The sequence below is a fragment of the Trichechus manatus genome, unplaced genomic scaffold, assembly GCF_000243295.1.
Source record: "Trichechus manatus latirostris isolate Lorelei unplaced genomic scaffold, TriManLat1.0 scaffold00012, whole genome shotgun sequence".
In the NCBI taxonomy this organism is placed as follows: domain Eukaryota; kingdom Metazoa; phylum Chordata; class Mammalia; order Sirenia; family Trichechidae; genus Trichechus; species Trichechus manatus.
In genome coordinates this window covers 30,610,290-30,625,790 of record NW_004443948.1, presented here as the reverse complement: position 1 = coordinate 30,625,790, position 15,501 = coordinate 30,610,290, and the positions used below count along the sequence as shown (strand labels likewise).

Genomic DNA, 15,501 nt, shown 5'->3' with positions numbered 1-15,501 from the left:
TAACCACGCAGACTGGTAAACTTACGATCTTCCGCCTCATCAGGGGCCTCAAGGTGACTATATAATCCTGTCTCACCCATGGATGTGCCCTTCACAGCAAATGACCCAAACTTTCACCACCCTTCTGGTTCTAGTTGCCACGATTCGATTCTGACTCATGGCGACCCCATGTGTCAGAGTAGAACTGTGCTCCGTAGCGTTTTTAATGGCTGATTTTTCGGAACTAGATCACCAAGCCTTTCTTCTGAGGTGCCTCCAGGTGGACTCAACCCTCCGCCCTTTCACTTAGCAGCCAAGTGCATTAACCATCTGTACCATCCAGGGAGTCCTCACCACTCTCAGCCTCTCGTTATCCCCCCGCCCCTTGGTCTCTATAGCTGACCTCACCTCCCACCACGGGAACAATGAGACACAACCTGCCCAACCGCAGGCTGCCCATTCTCAGGAGGGTGAGGTATCCCCTCCCTTCTGTTCAAGGACGAAACTCCACTTTGGTGTCCTCATCCTTGCCCCGCTGGCCTCCTCCAGGGCCTTGCTCTATTTTCCCTTTTGTCTACACCTTCTAGTTTTTCCTCTTGGCCTACAAACCTACTTAAGTCTCCCAGACATGAAAAAAAAAAAATTCAGTGATCCACCACCTTTTCCTTTTTAGCCAAACCTCTTAACATACCTTACACATACTCTATCTCCAATATTCTGATTCATTTCTCAACCCACTGAAGTTCTCTACACTGCTCTTGCAAAATTCACCATGACCTCTATACTGTCTAATCCATAAAGACTCCTAGTCCTCTGTCTCTGACGTGCTGACACAGAGGCCACTTAGGCCTTTCCTTGAGAGGGGACCCAGGGCAGTGGCATTTTACACAAAAGGCAAAATTCTGATGACCCTGAGACAGATTCAACCAAAGGTACTTCTGTTTACCAGCTGCAGTGGCCCTGCCCCATGGTGTTAACATAAAAATAATCACAACCCACTCTACCTACCAGCTCTGAAATTACACCTTTCTTAGAGAATTTTTAATTGGGAGGGAGGAGGGGGAACTCCCATCATTTCAAATTTTGTACAAAAAGGCTATTACTATGTTTATACTGCAGTATTTGAAGTCTGCATAGTATACAAATGAACTACCCCAGTACAGCTACTCTGACTCCAGGCTGATTGTCCAAATTCTTCAAGACAGAGATTCTCTGAGATCCTCTGTAGTGTCCTTCCCTTCTAGCTCTACCTCTTACACTCGGACGCTCGCCAGAACTCTGTTCTCGGTCATCCCTTCTCTTTCTCCCTCCATGTTCTGAACGAGCAATCCCATCCTCTCAGGGTTTTAATTACCACCTATGTATTGATTTCCACATCTTTATCTCCAGCCCTAACCTCTCTGCCCTATTCTTCAGACATGTGCATCCAAGTGTCTTCCAGACATAACCACACACACATCTCAAAGAGAGCTGAAATTCAACATACCCAAAACCAAACTCATTATCCTTTCTCCGCTCCCCAACCTACTCTTCCTCCTGTATTTTCTATCTCCATTTATGGCCCCTCATCTGCCTAGTCACTCAAGCCAGGCCCCAGGAGTTACCCCCAGCATCCATCTAAAGGTCTCTGCCTCACCCTCCAGAGCCAATCCTAAGTCTAATGAATTTTACCCCCTGGAATATTCCTTTGATCTCCTCCTCTCCACCCTTCTCCTGACCACCTCAGCTTAAGCTCTCATCATCTGTGGACTGAACTAATTCAATAGTCTCCTAACTCGTTACCCTGTCTCTCGTCTTTCCCTCCTACTAAAGCCCAGGCTCCATACCTCAATGAATAACCTCGCTAATACAGATCTGACCACATCACACCACTGCTTTGAACCCTTCAGGGGCTCTCCACTGCGCACCTAATCCTCACCATGACAGCCCTCCAAAACCTCATTCCTGTCTCACCTCTCTGTCTTCATTTCCCAAGAGTCCCTATACCTTGTACTGTAAGCTCTGCTGTTGTTAGGTGCTGTCAGGTCGATCCCGACATGTAACAACCCCACACGGCAGAGCGGAGCTGCCCCATAGGGTTTTCTAGGCTGTTCCCTTTACAGGAGCAGATTGCCAGTTTGTTCTTCCGTGGAGCCGTTAGGTGCATTCAAACCACCAACCTTTCGGTTAGCAGCCAAGCGCTTTACCATTGTGCCACCAGGGCTCCTTCTCTAAGCTCTAGAACTCCTTCTGTTAACAGTTCTGGCACATGTTGTGCTATTTTACGCTGCCGTGTCTTTGCTCCTGCTGTTCCTTCTGCCTGGACAGTTCATCACACTCACTCACTCCCCGTTTCGGTGTTCCTTGACGGATGGTCTACACCACAGAGCCTTCCCTGAACCACCAGCACAGTGGGTCAGGTGCATACCATCCCTACTCTGTGCGCACCAGCCTTAACACTCGCCATGTTATGTTGAAATTAGCCATTTATATGTTTACTCCCCTTTAGTTTTGTGCATCTCAGCTCCCCAGACATCACCTGCCACAATAATCAGGGCTCCAAAAAATGTTTGCGGAGCTGAAATAACAGCCTAATATTCAAAATGACTCATCATGAACCCTGAAATTATGAAGACACAAAGACAAAAGATCTCATCAACTTCACATCTGTATGCGCTGCTACTGGAATACTTGACAAGTTATGATTTCCCTTTAAATAGATTTCTAAAAAAATTTTCCAAATAAAGACCATTTTCACCTACCTTACATTTAAGGGTACAAAAAGGAGCCAAATCTAAGATTTCCGGAAATTTTATAAGTTTGTTAACTTTGCGCAGGTTAAAACCAGCCTGAAAAGAAAGGGATAAGAGATTTGAGTTCTGAAAAAGCTACACACAGTAAGCCAACAGTAGCTCCTCTCCACTGCCCTAAAGAATGCCAACGCTCAGCCCCGGTTCAGTCTTCTTAGAGACCCTTCTTCCTAACCACTAACTGATGCTGAGCTGGTCTGCTTTTGTAAGTGCATGCACTCACAGCCCGCAACCAGTGAGAAAGCTGCTCCCGTGGAAGCAGCCTGAGCCACCCAGAGAAGGCAGGTCAGACCAGACATCTGGAGTGTCTGAAGCTCAGCAATTAGCAGGACCACCTTCCTGGGAAGCCCACAGTCTCAGTCTCATTCTCTACCCAAGTTTAGGGAATGGTTAGACAGACCCAACAAGCCAAGCCCATACCAACCACAGGTGGAAAAACATTCTGAAGACGCTGGAACTTGGAACTGAAGTTGAAAGTTGTACTGTTTATAGCAAAACCTTTCCAGAAAAGAGGGGCTCATCAAAATAATGAAACTGCTATGTCTTTTATCAAGAGTCATTAAAAATAAGATACCACACGTAGAACAGTAAGAAAAACATCACTAGAGTACCTAAGAGGATAACGAACAGTTCACTGTCATATTTTCCACAGTTTAAGATACAGCTAGTATACTGATCTTTTCTTTTAACCTGAAAGTAACATTTAAATAAAATGCTAACATTACCAAAAAGAGCAACATGAGCTCTAGTAAAACCGAGTAGGGATTGTGCCTAAATTGCTCCTCCACCTTGACGTGTATCTTCATCAAACACTTTCTTACTCATATTTATTTTTCATTTTCCTACTTCCTTGCTGTTAACATTAAGAAATAACAGAAAACCAAAGAAATATGTAATATACAGAGATGATAACAAATAACATGTTACATATTATTATTGCCTGAACTGTGTCCCTCTAAAATATGGGTTGGGATCCTAACAGCCTGTGGGGTACACCCCGTTTGGAAACGGTTTTCTCGGTTATAGTAATGAGGCCGTATCAACGCAGGGTGTGTCCTAAACCTAATCACTTCTGACTCATAAAGAGCACATTAGACACGGGTGAGCAGACACGGGGGAAGACAGACGCCACGTGAGGAGAGCCAAGAACCAAGGCCAGGAGCTACTGACAGCTGAGGCCCTGATTTGGGCTGTTAGCCTCCAGAGCTAAGAGAAAATTAGTTTCTGCTCTTTAAAGCCACCTTCCTGTGGTATTTCTGTTACAGCAGCACCAGCAAATGAAGACACATATTTAAAACAGACTTTGAGTAACAGACAAATGAGGGGTACCTGCTGAAACCTCTTTAAGTGAAGAGTGAGAACAGGAGGGGCAAGAGAAATGAGCATCTGCTTTTTGGCACTGGTGTAAACGTGCTTCCTTTCACCTAAAGAAACAAAGACATTCAGTGGGGTGAAAACCTGGTTGAGACCTCTGAAACGTGAGACATGCGGTAAAGCCACTGCAGACCTCCAAATCAAGGACCAGCAAGCTTCTTCTGGAAAGGGCCAGATAATCCAAAAGAGAAGCTTTTCCACAAATTTTTACTGATGAAATTCCAAACAGAGTAACTGAATATAATTTCTGTAATAGAGGCTTACTAACTAGCAAGAAGAGTGGGATTCTTTTGGGGGGATGTTTCACTTAATTGAGGTTCAGAGGCAGTGCTCCCTCTCATCAAATCAACTGCAAATGCCCACGTATAAAAACCATCTTTAACTCGCAGATGGCACAGTAACAGGCAGCATGCTGGACCTGGCCTGTGGTTTGCGGACCCCTGCTCTAAAGCAGACAGAACTGCTTTAAAAGCAACACAACTTACTTTCTGCATCTACTTGTAAATAAACAAAAAGCTAGACTGAAAACTCTGCAACAATTCTAGCTGAGTCCTTAGGAATCTGTGCCCCCTCCCCACAATCCCACGACCCAAACCCAAACAAAGGTGGGGGAAGGCTGTTAAGTTTAGGTTTCTGTTCCATACTGGAGGGAGACTCTAAGAAAGCACTGTCCTCCCAGTACCTCACACAGGACATGTCACATCAGCACACTGATGCATTAGTGTGGCTTCCCGGGGACCAGGGAGACAAGGGCATCACGAACGCTAACAGAACTGCCAATACCGAGGCAGGCACCGTCCGCCAGGAGGCCGTGTGGGAGCACCCAATGGGGTGATTTACCCACAGGGAGGGGTGTGCAGCAAACGACTCCACTTTAACTGCTGCTGAGAGGCCGTAAAGCACTAGCCGCTTCAACAAAGCTCTGCTTCGTCCATCCTTCTATCAAATATCTACACAGCAGAGGGCATTAGTTGATGCCATCCAACCGGGATACACTCATGCAGTGCAAGATGTGCTCGGCATGCTGATTTTACTTAGAGTGAGAGAATCTAAGTACCTTTTATATTTGCCTTTGGTCCGTTACACTGTCTCCGTGAGCACACTTCACAAAGCAGTTTATTCGCATCTCGAAGGTTCTCATTACGGGTGAACTGATATAAACAGTGCTCGACTGAACACTCATAGGTATGGAAAGCGTCCCTATCGGCAAGAGTACAGAAAGCAGTTTCTGGATCTTCATTTACAACCTCATAGATCTTTGTCCCTGCAGTATGACTGTTGTTCAGAATCTCTGTATTTATTTCCTCGGGTTGAAGAGCAGCATTCAAGTTAAGGTTTTTAAAACCACTGGAGATGTCCACGTCTCCATCACTCCCTTCTTTCAGGTAGATGCCATTTAAATCCTCAGGGCACTCAGTGGGGGAAGACACCAAATCCTCCCGATCATTCTCCACGTGGACATTCCCCACGTGGACATTCCCCACGTCCACTTCCTCTGTGGATTTCCGATTGTCAGTTTCATTTTCTAGCACTTTTTCTCGGCCATTCAAGTCTTTCTGATTGACACAGTTCTCTTTATCAATAACGTCCGCTGGTGAGATATGGTTGGATTTAACATCCACTTCCCCCTGGAGTAACACTTCAGCATCATGCTCATTATCCTCGGGATCGTCCATGGTACAAATATCACTTAAAAGGAGAACTTTCCCTTGGATTTTCTGTTGCCTTCGTTGGTTCTGTTTTTAAAACAGAGAGCAAGAGAGCATGCATGTGAACGCGTGCACCACTTCAGGTTTTGTTGCTTATTAATCAATCAAAAAATAAATAACTGAGTAAGGGAGAGTCTACTCTCAGAATTTTTATCTTAAAAAAGTTCCTTTACTATTACAAACCAATAAATTATGGAGGAAAATTCTTTAATTGGAAGCAAAAAACCATGATCAACCATTTAACATTGTCACACGGGGGCAGATAAGCGGACACAAGACATGGCCTCTGCTGTAAGAGACCCACATCTAGGCCGAGTACTAAGACTGGAAAACGAAGCAACCAAGTATTAAACCCCATGGTGTCTCTGACCACACATACGACAGGAAGAGATCAATCAATGTGAGGTGTACTGACTGGGTCGAGGTTTTACTAAGGAGATAAAAAATGAACTGAAAATTCCAGGGTGTACACGTATGGGACTGGTTTGGACAGAGGCATGGAGAGACAACACTGCAGGAAACCAGTGACCGAAGGAAGGTTAAGGAAGGAGGCGAGGAGGCCACGTGGACAGAGAACGGTAAAGGATGGGGCCCCCTAAAACTGCCTTGTCATTTGCAGCCTAATTCCAAGTAGGACCTGAAAGACATTGCATCAAGATTTCTGTTGCCTGAACGCCTGAAGACCCAGAGGGGTTCACATTTGTGGTTGCAACTGAAAAGACAGTCCCTGTGAGGCTAATGTGTAACACCAGAAGACTGAAGGGAGCCTGTGGGACACAAACAGCTGCTGCTGTGTTTCAGTTAACAACAGAGTAGCACACAAGGGGACCATGGGGAAAGGGTACGAGTGAACACGTCACGGAAAAGGAAATACACGTGGCTTTCAAACAGAAAACATGCTCAACTTCACTTATAAAATAAATAAATGCAAAATGAAACTATATGGAGATATTTTCCATGTATCAGATTGGCAAAAATCCAGAAGTTTGATAACACACTACTCTCAAGTACAGAGAGAAAAAGACTGTCTCATGTATTTCTGGTGGGAATACAAATTGGTACCACCTCCGTGCAGGACAATTTGGTAATAGCTGTCAAAATTACAAATACAAACCCTCTTCTCGGAATTTACCCTACAGACGACATATGAACAGGGTAACTCACTGCTGGCAGAATTGGCTATTACAGAAAAAGACCGGAAACCACTAACATCAACAGAGAAATGATGAGACGAATTAAGGCAGATCTAGCAAATGGAAGAGGCCCATGGGTGGCACAAGTGGTTCACAATCAGCTGCTAACCTAAAGGTTGGCAGTTCAAACCCACCCAGCGGGACCACAGAAGAAAGGCCTGGTGATCTGCTTCCATGAAGATTACAGCCAAGAAAACCCTATAGAGCAGTTCTACTTGGTTTTTTAACACATGGGGTCATCATGAATTAGAACTGACTAGATAGCAACGTTTGGGTTTTTTCTTTTTTTTTTTCCTTTTTGGTTTATAAAATGGAACAGTATGCAGCTGTTAAAAAACAAAAGGAACAAAGCTCTGTATCCCGATATAGAAAGATCTCCAAGTAACTAATTAACTAAAATAAAAGCCAAGATCCACAACAGCCTGTACAGTAAAAAAAGGCGGGAAGCAAGACTCTTTATTTGTATTTGCCAACACATGCCAAAAGAGGCTCCAGAAAAATAGGTAAGAAACTACTGAAAGTGGTTACCTATGGCAAGGAATACTGGACAAGATAAAAGGACAAGCTGGGAGGGTGGCTTATCGTACACCTGATTATATCTCTGGAGCCCTGGCAGCACAGTGGCTTAAAAGCTCAGCTGCTAACCAAAAGGTCAGCAGTTCAAATCCACCAGCCTCTCCTTGGACACCCTACGGGGCAGCTCTACTCTGTCCTAGTGGGTGGCTATCAGTCAGAATGAAATCGACAGCAACAGGTTTGGTTTTGGGTTTTTTATTACATCTTTAAACTTATGAATGTCAATGTAGTGATGATTCAAAAAATTAGGTTAAAGATGAACTAAAACTTTTTAGAAACAGTTGTCAGAAGTAATACAGGATTCTAAAAGAGCACAGATTTTTCTTCACCTCTACTGAAAAGTCTGCCTCTGCAGGGAGTAAGGACTAAAGGAGCGGATTCTGAAACGGACAGAAAATGAAACACTGGCTCGCATGTCACACAGACCACACGCACTGCTCCAGGGCGCAAGACCGGGAACACGGGGACGGCGCGGCGGCCACCCACCGTGGCGGCCACCCACCGTGGCGGCCACCCACCGGGGCGGCCACCCACCGGGGCAGTCACCCACCTTGGCCTGCTTTCTGGCCTGCTTCTTGGCTTTTTTCTCCAAGTGTTTACTGGTGCCCGAAGAAACGTCCTTCCTCTCCTTCATGTAACTGTCATTGTCTTTTTCTTCCTCGCTGTCTTTATCTTCACTCTCCATTGTCTTTTTTAGATTTTTATCATTTATACTTTTCTTGCCACTCTTAAAATATGAAGAGAGTATGAGTCAAAAATAAATTTTCACAAATGCTGTTAAGTGGAAGGGAATTCAGGTTACCCGGATATTTTTCTACTCCTAGTTTACACTATGAGCCGGAATCCACTCGACAGCAATGGGTTTGGTTTGGTTTGATTTTACACTAGACCAATTTTCTACAACATCTGAAAATATGTCCAGGACAAAGTACATTCACCTCCTATACCAGAAAGCGATCTTCACATTGTAAGAAAACAAGCAAACGAAACAAAGGCAACATCACACGCAAATGTAACGGGAAGGAATCTCGTGACTTTTCCCGCCTACGTGCCTGCTTCACAGTGAACACACATCCATTTCTAAACGCACTTCCTGTCTATCAGTGATTCACACGTCACAGCAGGGCCTTCTCTGTCCTTTCTCTGCACACGGTCTCAGAAAGAGAAAACAGAGCAAGTTTCCAGAGACTTTAATCTTGCCAGGACGAGAGACCCCTTGAGATGAAGCTGAATGATGATTTATCCAAATAAAGTCATGTGTTCTCTTTTTCACTACTTTTATTCGAAATGAACCAATTAATATGCCTTAAAAACGAGATACTCTCTACTTGCCATTTATGGACTCAGGACCGTAACGGAGTTGCGGTCAGCCTTAAATAATAAGTAGCTAAATTTTAATGTGAGGAAAATACTTCCCAATATTTAAAACAATAAAGGTAATTAAAGAATTCTAGGCACACCAACCTCTTTTAAAGAGAAAAAAAAAAAAAGTGTTTACCCCATTCTCAAATCTTAAAAATTATTCTATCTCAGACAGATTAAGAAAAATTTCTCCAAGGGCTAGTAATGCACAAACTTGGAGAAGGTAACATGGCTTTCCCCCATAAAATCTAACAGAGGAAAAACAATCTACTTCAGTAAAATCCACTCAGTAGTCTTACCTGGTCATCTAAAACGGGGAGAGACAAGTCAAGGAAAGACTCGTGAACCAAGGAGACCTTAACCAACCAAAAAAGAAAACGTAAAAGGAAGGAAAAGATTCACTTTAAACATTATTCAGTAAGATCTTCCCATCCTGAGTTTTAAAATAAAGGCTGAAGAAAATGAAATTTAAAAATTACACAAATGCCAAGAGCATTGGATTAGAGTGTTGAATTAAATTCTTCAAGACTTAAAAAGCGTTAATATTCCCAGCAAAGAATCATGCATATTTGGAGAGCTCAACAAAGAGTATCTCACGATGTTAGATGTTTCTGTTTCTCAAAGAAAAAGCCGATAAACTGCTCTGTTAATATTAATAAATGACTGCAGCCATACCCACACCTACTCACAGTTCGGCATTCGTCACACATGATCGTACTCGTCAGTTCACCACCAAAGATGCGGTCCACAAAGCTGGGTACTGACCTTTTCTTTTCGTAATCTATGAAGGAAAAAGCGTTCTCAACTACCCTTGTATAACTGACTGAATAAAATAAGTTAAAACTACTTACTTACCTAACTTATTTTTAGTTTCTATCTTACACTTTTTAACTCTCTCCATAATTATCAGTTTTATTTTTACGTGACAGGCAGTCAACAGCATATACTCTACCTTAAAGCATAATGATATTCTATAACACATCACCTTTCATTAGTAAGAAAACAAAGTTCTTATCCAAGATCTACCTGTTGCTGACTCATAGCAACCCTATAGGACAGAGCAGAACTGTTCCACAGGGTTTCCAAAGAGCAGCTGGTGGATTCAAACTGCCAACCTTTTGGTTAGTGGCCAGGCACTTAACCACTATGCCATATCAAGGCTCCATCCAAGATCTAGTCAGTGGAAAATAAACTGTTCAAGTCAGTGGAACCTCCTACATATCAACATCTCCAGTAGTAAAATGAGCATATCAGACTAGGCTAGCTGACATCCTAGCTTCTTTCTGGCGCTGACATCCTCCATTCAATAAAAAAAAAAAAAAAGCATGGTAGCAAACTTGGAGAGAATGCATACAACTTGCTTTGTGAACACTAAGACTGAACTCCTTTTTTATTTAAAAAAAACTTCTAGGAAAATGTTTCAGACGAAATCTTCCTTTTTAGTTTTCCCATTTCCCTGAAAAGAGTACTGATGAGTACCTGGATACCTAATTTCCTAATTACACGAAACCAGGTGTTCATGTATGCAGACACGTATTTTCAGGACAGACAGCGTAATGATTCTGTTACTGGACAGGTCCTAAAGGGGACCAAGAAGAAAGGGTGGCTGGCTCTGTGTTGATTCTAATCTGTGCTATGTAATACAGTAATCGTTAATCATGTAAGGCCACTTAAATTTAAATTAATTAAAATTCAATAAAAATTTACTCCCTCAGTTGCATTTGCCATATTTCAAGTGCTCAACAGGTACTTGTGGCTAGTGGCTACTGGGCTAGACAGCAAGATAAAGAACATTTCCATTGTCACAAAAAGTTCTACTGGACAAAATCCTAAATCTTTAGATGTCCAATAACAATAAGAACTAAGAAGAACTAAGGTGGCTCCATGATTAATAACCCAGCCACTGCCATACTTTATACTCATAAAGGAAAATATAGTTCTCTCATCACTAATTATAATCCTAAGCTTTTGAAAAATAAAATTGGAATGTCATTTTAGCTCTATCTTTATAAATTTCATTGTAACACTGCATAAAAAGACTACACCACAAGTTAGGTTTTTCTACAGTATTCACCTTTGGAGGACTGAATGATTAAAAAAACGATGAGGATAAAGAGAAGTTATGTGGTAATAATCGTGGATTTGAAATACACTGCCAGCGATTGTGACCTAAAATACAGAGGACTTCAACTATAGTGTTTTAGTTCAGAAAGTCAGACATTACCTTTAACTTTATTTTTTAGTTCTTCATCCAATTTTTCGGTAGAATTACCAAATGCTTTAAGAATTCCTTTACTCACTCTCTAAAAATAATAAAATGGATATATATACTATTAAATTTTATAGTAATTTTCCTTAGAAAAGACATAATCAAGACAAAAAAGTGACCAAATGTAGCTCCACAGACTTACTGAAATAAAAATTAATAGTTTCGAAATCACATTTTCAAAATTACTTCAAAGAGATGAAAAGAATTTTGCTTATACTAAATGGGCACACCAGCTTAGGGGCAAGGACGAGAAGGCAGTAGGGGACAGGAAAGCTGGTAACAGGGAACACAGGGTCAGGAAGGGGAGTGTTGGCATGTCACAGGGCTGGCAACCAGTGTCACAAAACAGTATGTGTATTAATTGTTCAATGAGAAACTAATTTGCTCTGCAAAACCTTCATCTAAAGTACAATAAAAAAAAAAATGTGCTTATAAAACAATCACTAACCACTGAATAAAGGCACTGTCTTAATTTCAAGTTCTTAACCTATCCAAACCAAAGCTTTTTAGAACACGCCCACCTCCTCTGGAAAGACCACTGAAATACTCCATGCTAAGAGCAGAGTGGTTAAGTGGGAGCTCCAGGAACAGACTCTTAAAGCTCAAAGCTCGGCTGATCACCAGTGGGCATCCTTGGACCAGGGACTGAACCCGTCTGCGTCCTAGCTTCAGAATCTAAGAAACAGGATGATAATAACAGCATCTGCTTCGCAGAGTGGCTGTCAGGACTGAGTAAGGCAACTCACACAGAACACTGAGCACAGTGCTTGACATGACGTCAGGGGAAAATAAATGATGATTACTGTCACCATTACTATTACTGTTATTAATATATTTACATGCCCAAACACATTATATCTAGGCAGTTAACAAAAATTTTAAATTGTAAGAAATATTCCCTGACTCTTACAAAACGGTAACACTTCCTAGAGTCAAAACTTCTCAGTGGCACCCAGGAGGGTGTGCTGAACGGGAAGTTGTCTGGGAAGCGACGTTTTCCAGCACGCACAGCTGTCCACGCAGAGGCTAGCAGAACAGAACCCTGACGGAACAACAACGCTGCAAACATCAATGATCCAGAGCACCGCAGAAAGGAGCCGCACTGCTCTCCGACTCATTTTTATGATTAACACATACTGGCAGGCGTGGCCAGTGTATAAAAATGTTAAGAAGTGTAACGGCCCTAATCACTAGCCTCCACTGCTTTAACAACCCTCAAAACATCAAACCACAGACAAGTCAATGAAGATGCGATATAAAATACCAAGGCGGTAATATGCTCACTTGGTGTTCTTCTGCTCTCATCCCATCCAGTAAGTAGCGAAGGAGCTCCTGGCTGTCTTGCTGCTGATAGCCTTTAAACCGCACTGCTCTATGGGTAAAAAAAAGAAAAATTGTGAGTCTACGAAGACGTGAAGCTATGCGTGCACAAGCTCAGGCCTGAATCTCAAATCTCACAGTGTCTCTACTTTCTCAAAATTTCTGTTCAGTCCAATAAAAACCTTGGCAGACTTAATTTTCGTTTAAAATATATATTTTTAATCCAAGTGAAATAAACCATGCTTTAATATATACGAGGATAAGTCAAAAAGTATTGTTACAAAATCACAGAAACCTTTATTAAACAAAAACATCAAAATGTGAAGCTACTATTTCTTGACATACCCTCCACCTAGGTCTACACACTTCTAAAGGCGGTGTTTCCATCTTTCTAATCCTTCCCCAAAGAATTCTACGCTCTTTGATCTACATGTCAAAACAGCAGTTTTGGCATCCTCCAGGGACTTAAATTGTGTTCCTTTTAAATGTTTGTTGAGTCTAGGGAACAAAAAGAAGCCTGAAGGGGCAAGATCAGGGCTGTAGGGTGGATGGGGTAAGCTTTCCCAGCAACATTCTCCTAGGACAGCCCTTGCTACCCTTGAGGAACGAGCCGGTCCATCGTCGTGATGGAAAAAAAGATCCTCGGCGCAACTTTCCTGGCCGCCTTCTCACCAGTGCAGTTTTCAATTTTCTTAAAATTTCTCCACGATAAGCTCCTGCGATCATCCTGTGAACAGGAACCCTAGCAGCAGTACTTTCTGACTTAGCCTTGTATACTCGGTGGGCTCTAATGCAATGAACTGTTTCTGTTTCTCAGCATCTTAGTGATGCACTAAAAGCACAACCGAAGTGGATACTCACTTTTTACAGACCTGAGAAAAGAGTTCTTTCGGTGTCACGACGCCCTTTTTGGTCTCCTGCATCTCAGTAAGAAACTGGCTCATGGCCAAGGTAAGAGGGCCCGGAGGCTCCAGGGTTATTTCTAAGGGTTCCTGAATATGAGAATAAAATTACTTTCTTCAGTCACATTGTGGGATAATTTACTTTACCAAAATGTAATTAGTTACCACATACTGTCAATATTGCTCATAGAGCTGCCCCGTTTCAAAGTTTCAAACGTGCATCACAAGATAAAGAAACTTTCTGCTCCTACCAAAACCTAAGCCCCTTGCCATCAGGTCCACGCCAACTCAGAGCGACCCCAGAGGACAGAGGAGAACTGCCCCACAGGGTTTCCAAGGCTGTAATCTTTATGGAAGCAGACTGCCACATCTTTCTCCTGCAGAACGGCTGGTGGGTTCAAACTGCCGACCTTTTGGTGAGCAGCTGAGTGCTTAACCACTGCACCACCACAGCCCCTTTTCTGGCCCTAGACTGTCCTATAAAGAATTTAGTCCTACTATTGGCACAGTCTGCACTTGACTACCAACATAAAGGTCGGTGTCTTGCACCCTGCAAAAGAAATGCATGGTGATCCGCTCCGATAATGATTACAACCAAGAAAACCCTATGGAGCAGTTCTCCGAAACACACAGCGTCATCATGAGTCAGAACGTACTCAACGACAATGGATTTTGGGGTTTTTTGGTTTTTTTTATTTTAGTTTTAGATTATCAAGAACTTACTGCCATATAAGAAGAGAAAAGACAAAGAAAAATGTAAATGATGAAAACAAATAAGGTAAACCTCATTTGGCAACATAGCAATCACCTTAAAAGAAGTTAAAAATATAACGCAAGCCTGTTGTTACTAGGTGCCGTCGAGTTGGTTCCAACTCATGGCAAGTCTACGGCAAAAGAAAAAGACACTGCCCAGTCCTGCACCATCCTCACAATCCTTGTTATGCTTGAGCACATTGTTGCAGGCACTGTGTCAATCCATCTTGTTGAGGGTATTCCTTTTTTTCCCTGACCCTCTACTTTACCAAGCATGATGTCTCTCTCCAGGGACTGGTCCCTCCTGATAACATGTTCAAAGTACATGAAACAAGATCTCACCATTCTCACTTCTAAGGAGCATTCTGGCTGTACTTCTAAGACAGATTTGTTCAATCTTCTGGCAGACCATGGTATATTCAATATTCTTCACCAACATCATAAGCTAAAGGCATCAATTCTTCTTCAGTCTTCCTTATTCCCTGTCCACCTCCCGCATGCATGTGAGGTGACTGAAAATACCATGGCTTGGGTCAGGTGCACCTTAGTACTCAAGATGACATGTTCAATTTTTAACACTTCAAAAAGGTCTTTTGCAGCAGATTTACCCAATGCAATACATCATTTGATTTCTTGACTGCTGCTTCCACGGGCACTGATTGTGGATTCAAGTAAAACGGAATCCTTGACAACATCAGTATTTTCTCCATTTATCATGATGTTGTTTATTAGTCCAGTTGTGAGGATTTTTGTTTCTTTATGTTGAGGTGTAATCCATACCAAAGCCTGCATCAGTAAGTGCTTCCAGCCCTCTTCACTTCCAGCAAGCAAGGTCATGTCACCTGTATATCACGCACTGTTAACGAGCCTTCCCCCAATCCTGATGCTGAGTTACTCTTCACAGTCCAGCTTCTCAGATCATTTGCTCAGCATACAGAGAGACTGAACAAGTACACTGAAAAGATGCAATCCTGATGCACACCTTTCCTGATTTTAATCCCCTTGTTCTGTTTGAATGACTACCTCTTGGGCTATGTACAGGTTCCATATGAGCAAAATTAAGTGTTCCAGAATTCCCAGTCTTCATGATGCTATCCACAATTTGTTATGATCCACACAGTCGAATGCCTTTGCACAGTCAATAAAACTCAGGTAAACACTTTTCTGGTATTCTCTGCTTTCAGCCAAGACCCATCTAAGATTAGCAATGATATCCCTCATTCCCTGCTCTCTTCTGAATCTGGCTTCAATTTCTGGCAGTTCCTTGTCGAGATA

General features: G+C 42.6%; 1 protein-coding gene across 7 annotated transcripts in view; it reads right to left on the bottom strand.

Moving 5' to 3' along the window:
* Positions 1-15,501, bottom strand: part of USP16 (ubiquitin specific peptidase 16) — a 31,285-nt gene that overhangs the window by 2,530 nt on the left and 13,254 nt on the right. For 4 of the 7 annotated variants that reach the window (XM_004371365.1, XM_004371366.2, XM_023726663.1 and 1 more), the window contains 9 exons: positions 13,433-13,563; positions 12,536-12,623; positions 11,207-11,285; positions 9,672-9,763; positions 9,282-9,338; positions 8,171-8,347; positions 5,200-5,878; positions 4,098-4,192; positions 2,721-2,807 (listed from right to left, as the gene is read on the bottom strand). In XM_004371365.1, coding sequence (XP_004371422.1) covers positions 2,721-2,807; positions 4,098-4,192; positions 5,200-5,878; positions 8,171-8,347; positions 9,282-9,338; positions 9,672-9,763; positions 11,207-11,285; positions 12,536-12,623; positions 13,433-13,563 — 1,485 coding nt within the window. The remainder of the gene's footprint in view (positions 1-2,720; positions 2,808-4,097; positions 4,193-5,199; positions 5,879-8,170; positions 8,348-9,281; positions 9,339-9,671; positions 9,764-11,206; positions 11,286-12,535; positions 12,624-13,432; positions 13,564-15,501) is intronic. The other 3 variants (XR_002823171.1, XM_023726664.1, XM_023726666.1) reach the window with 3 other exon arrangements.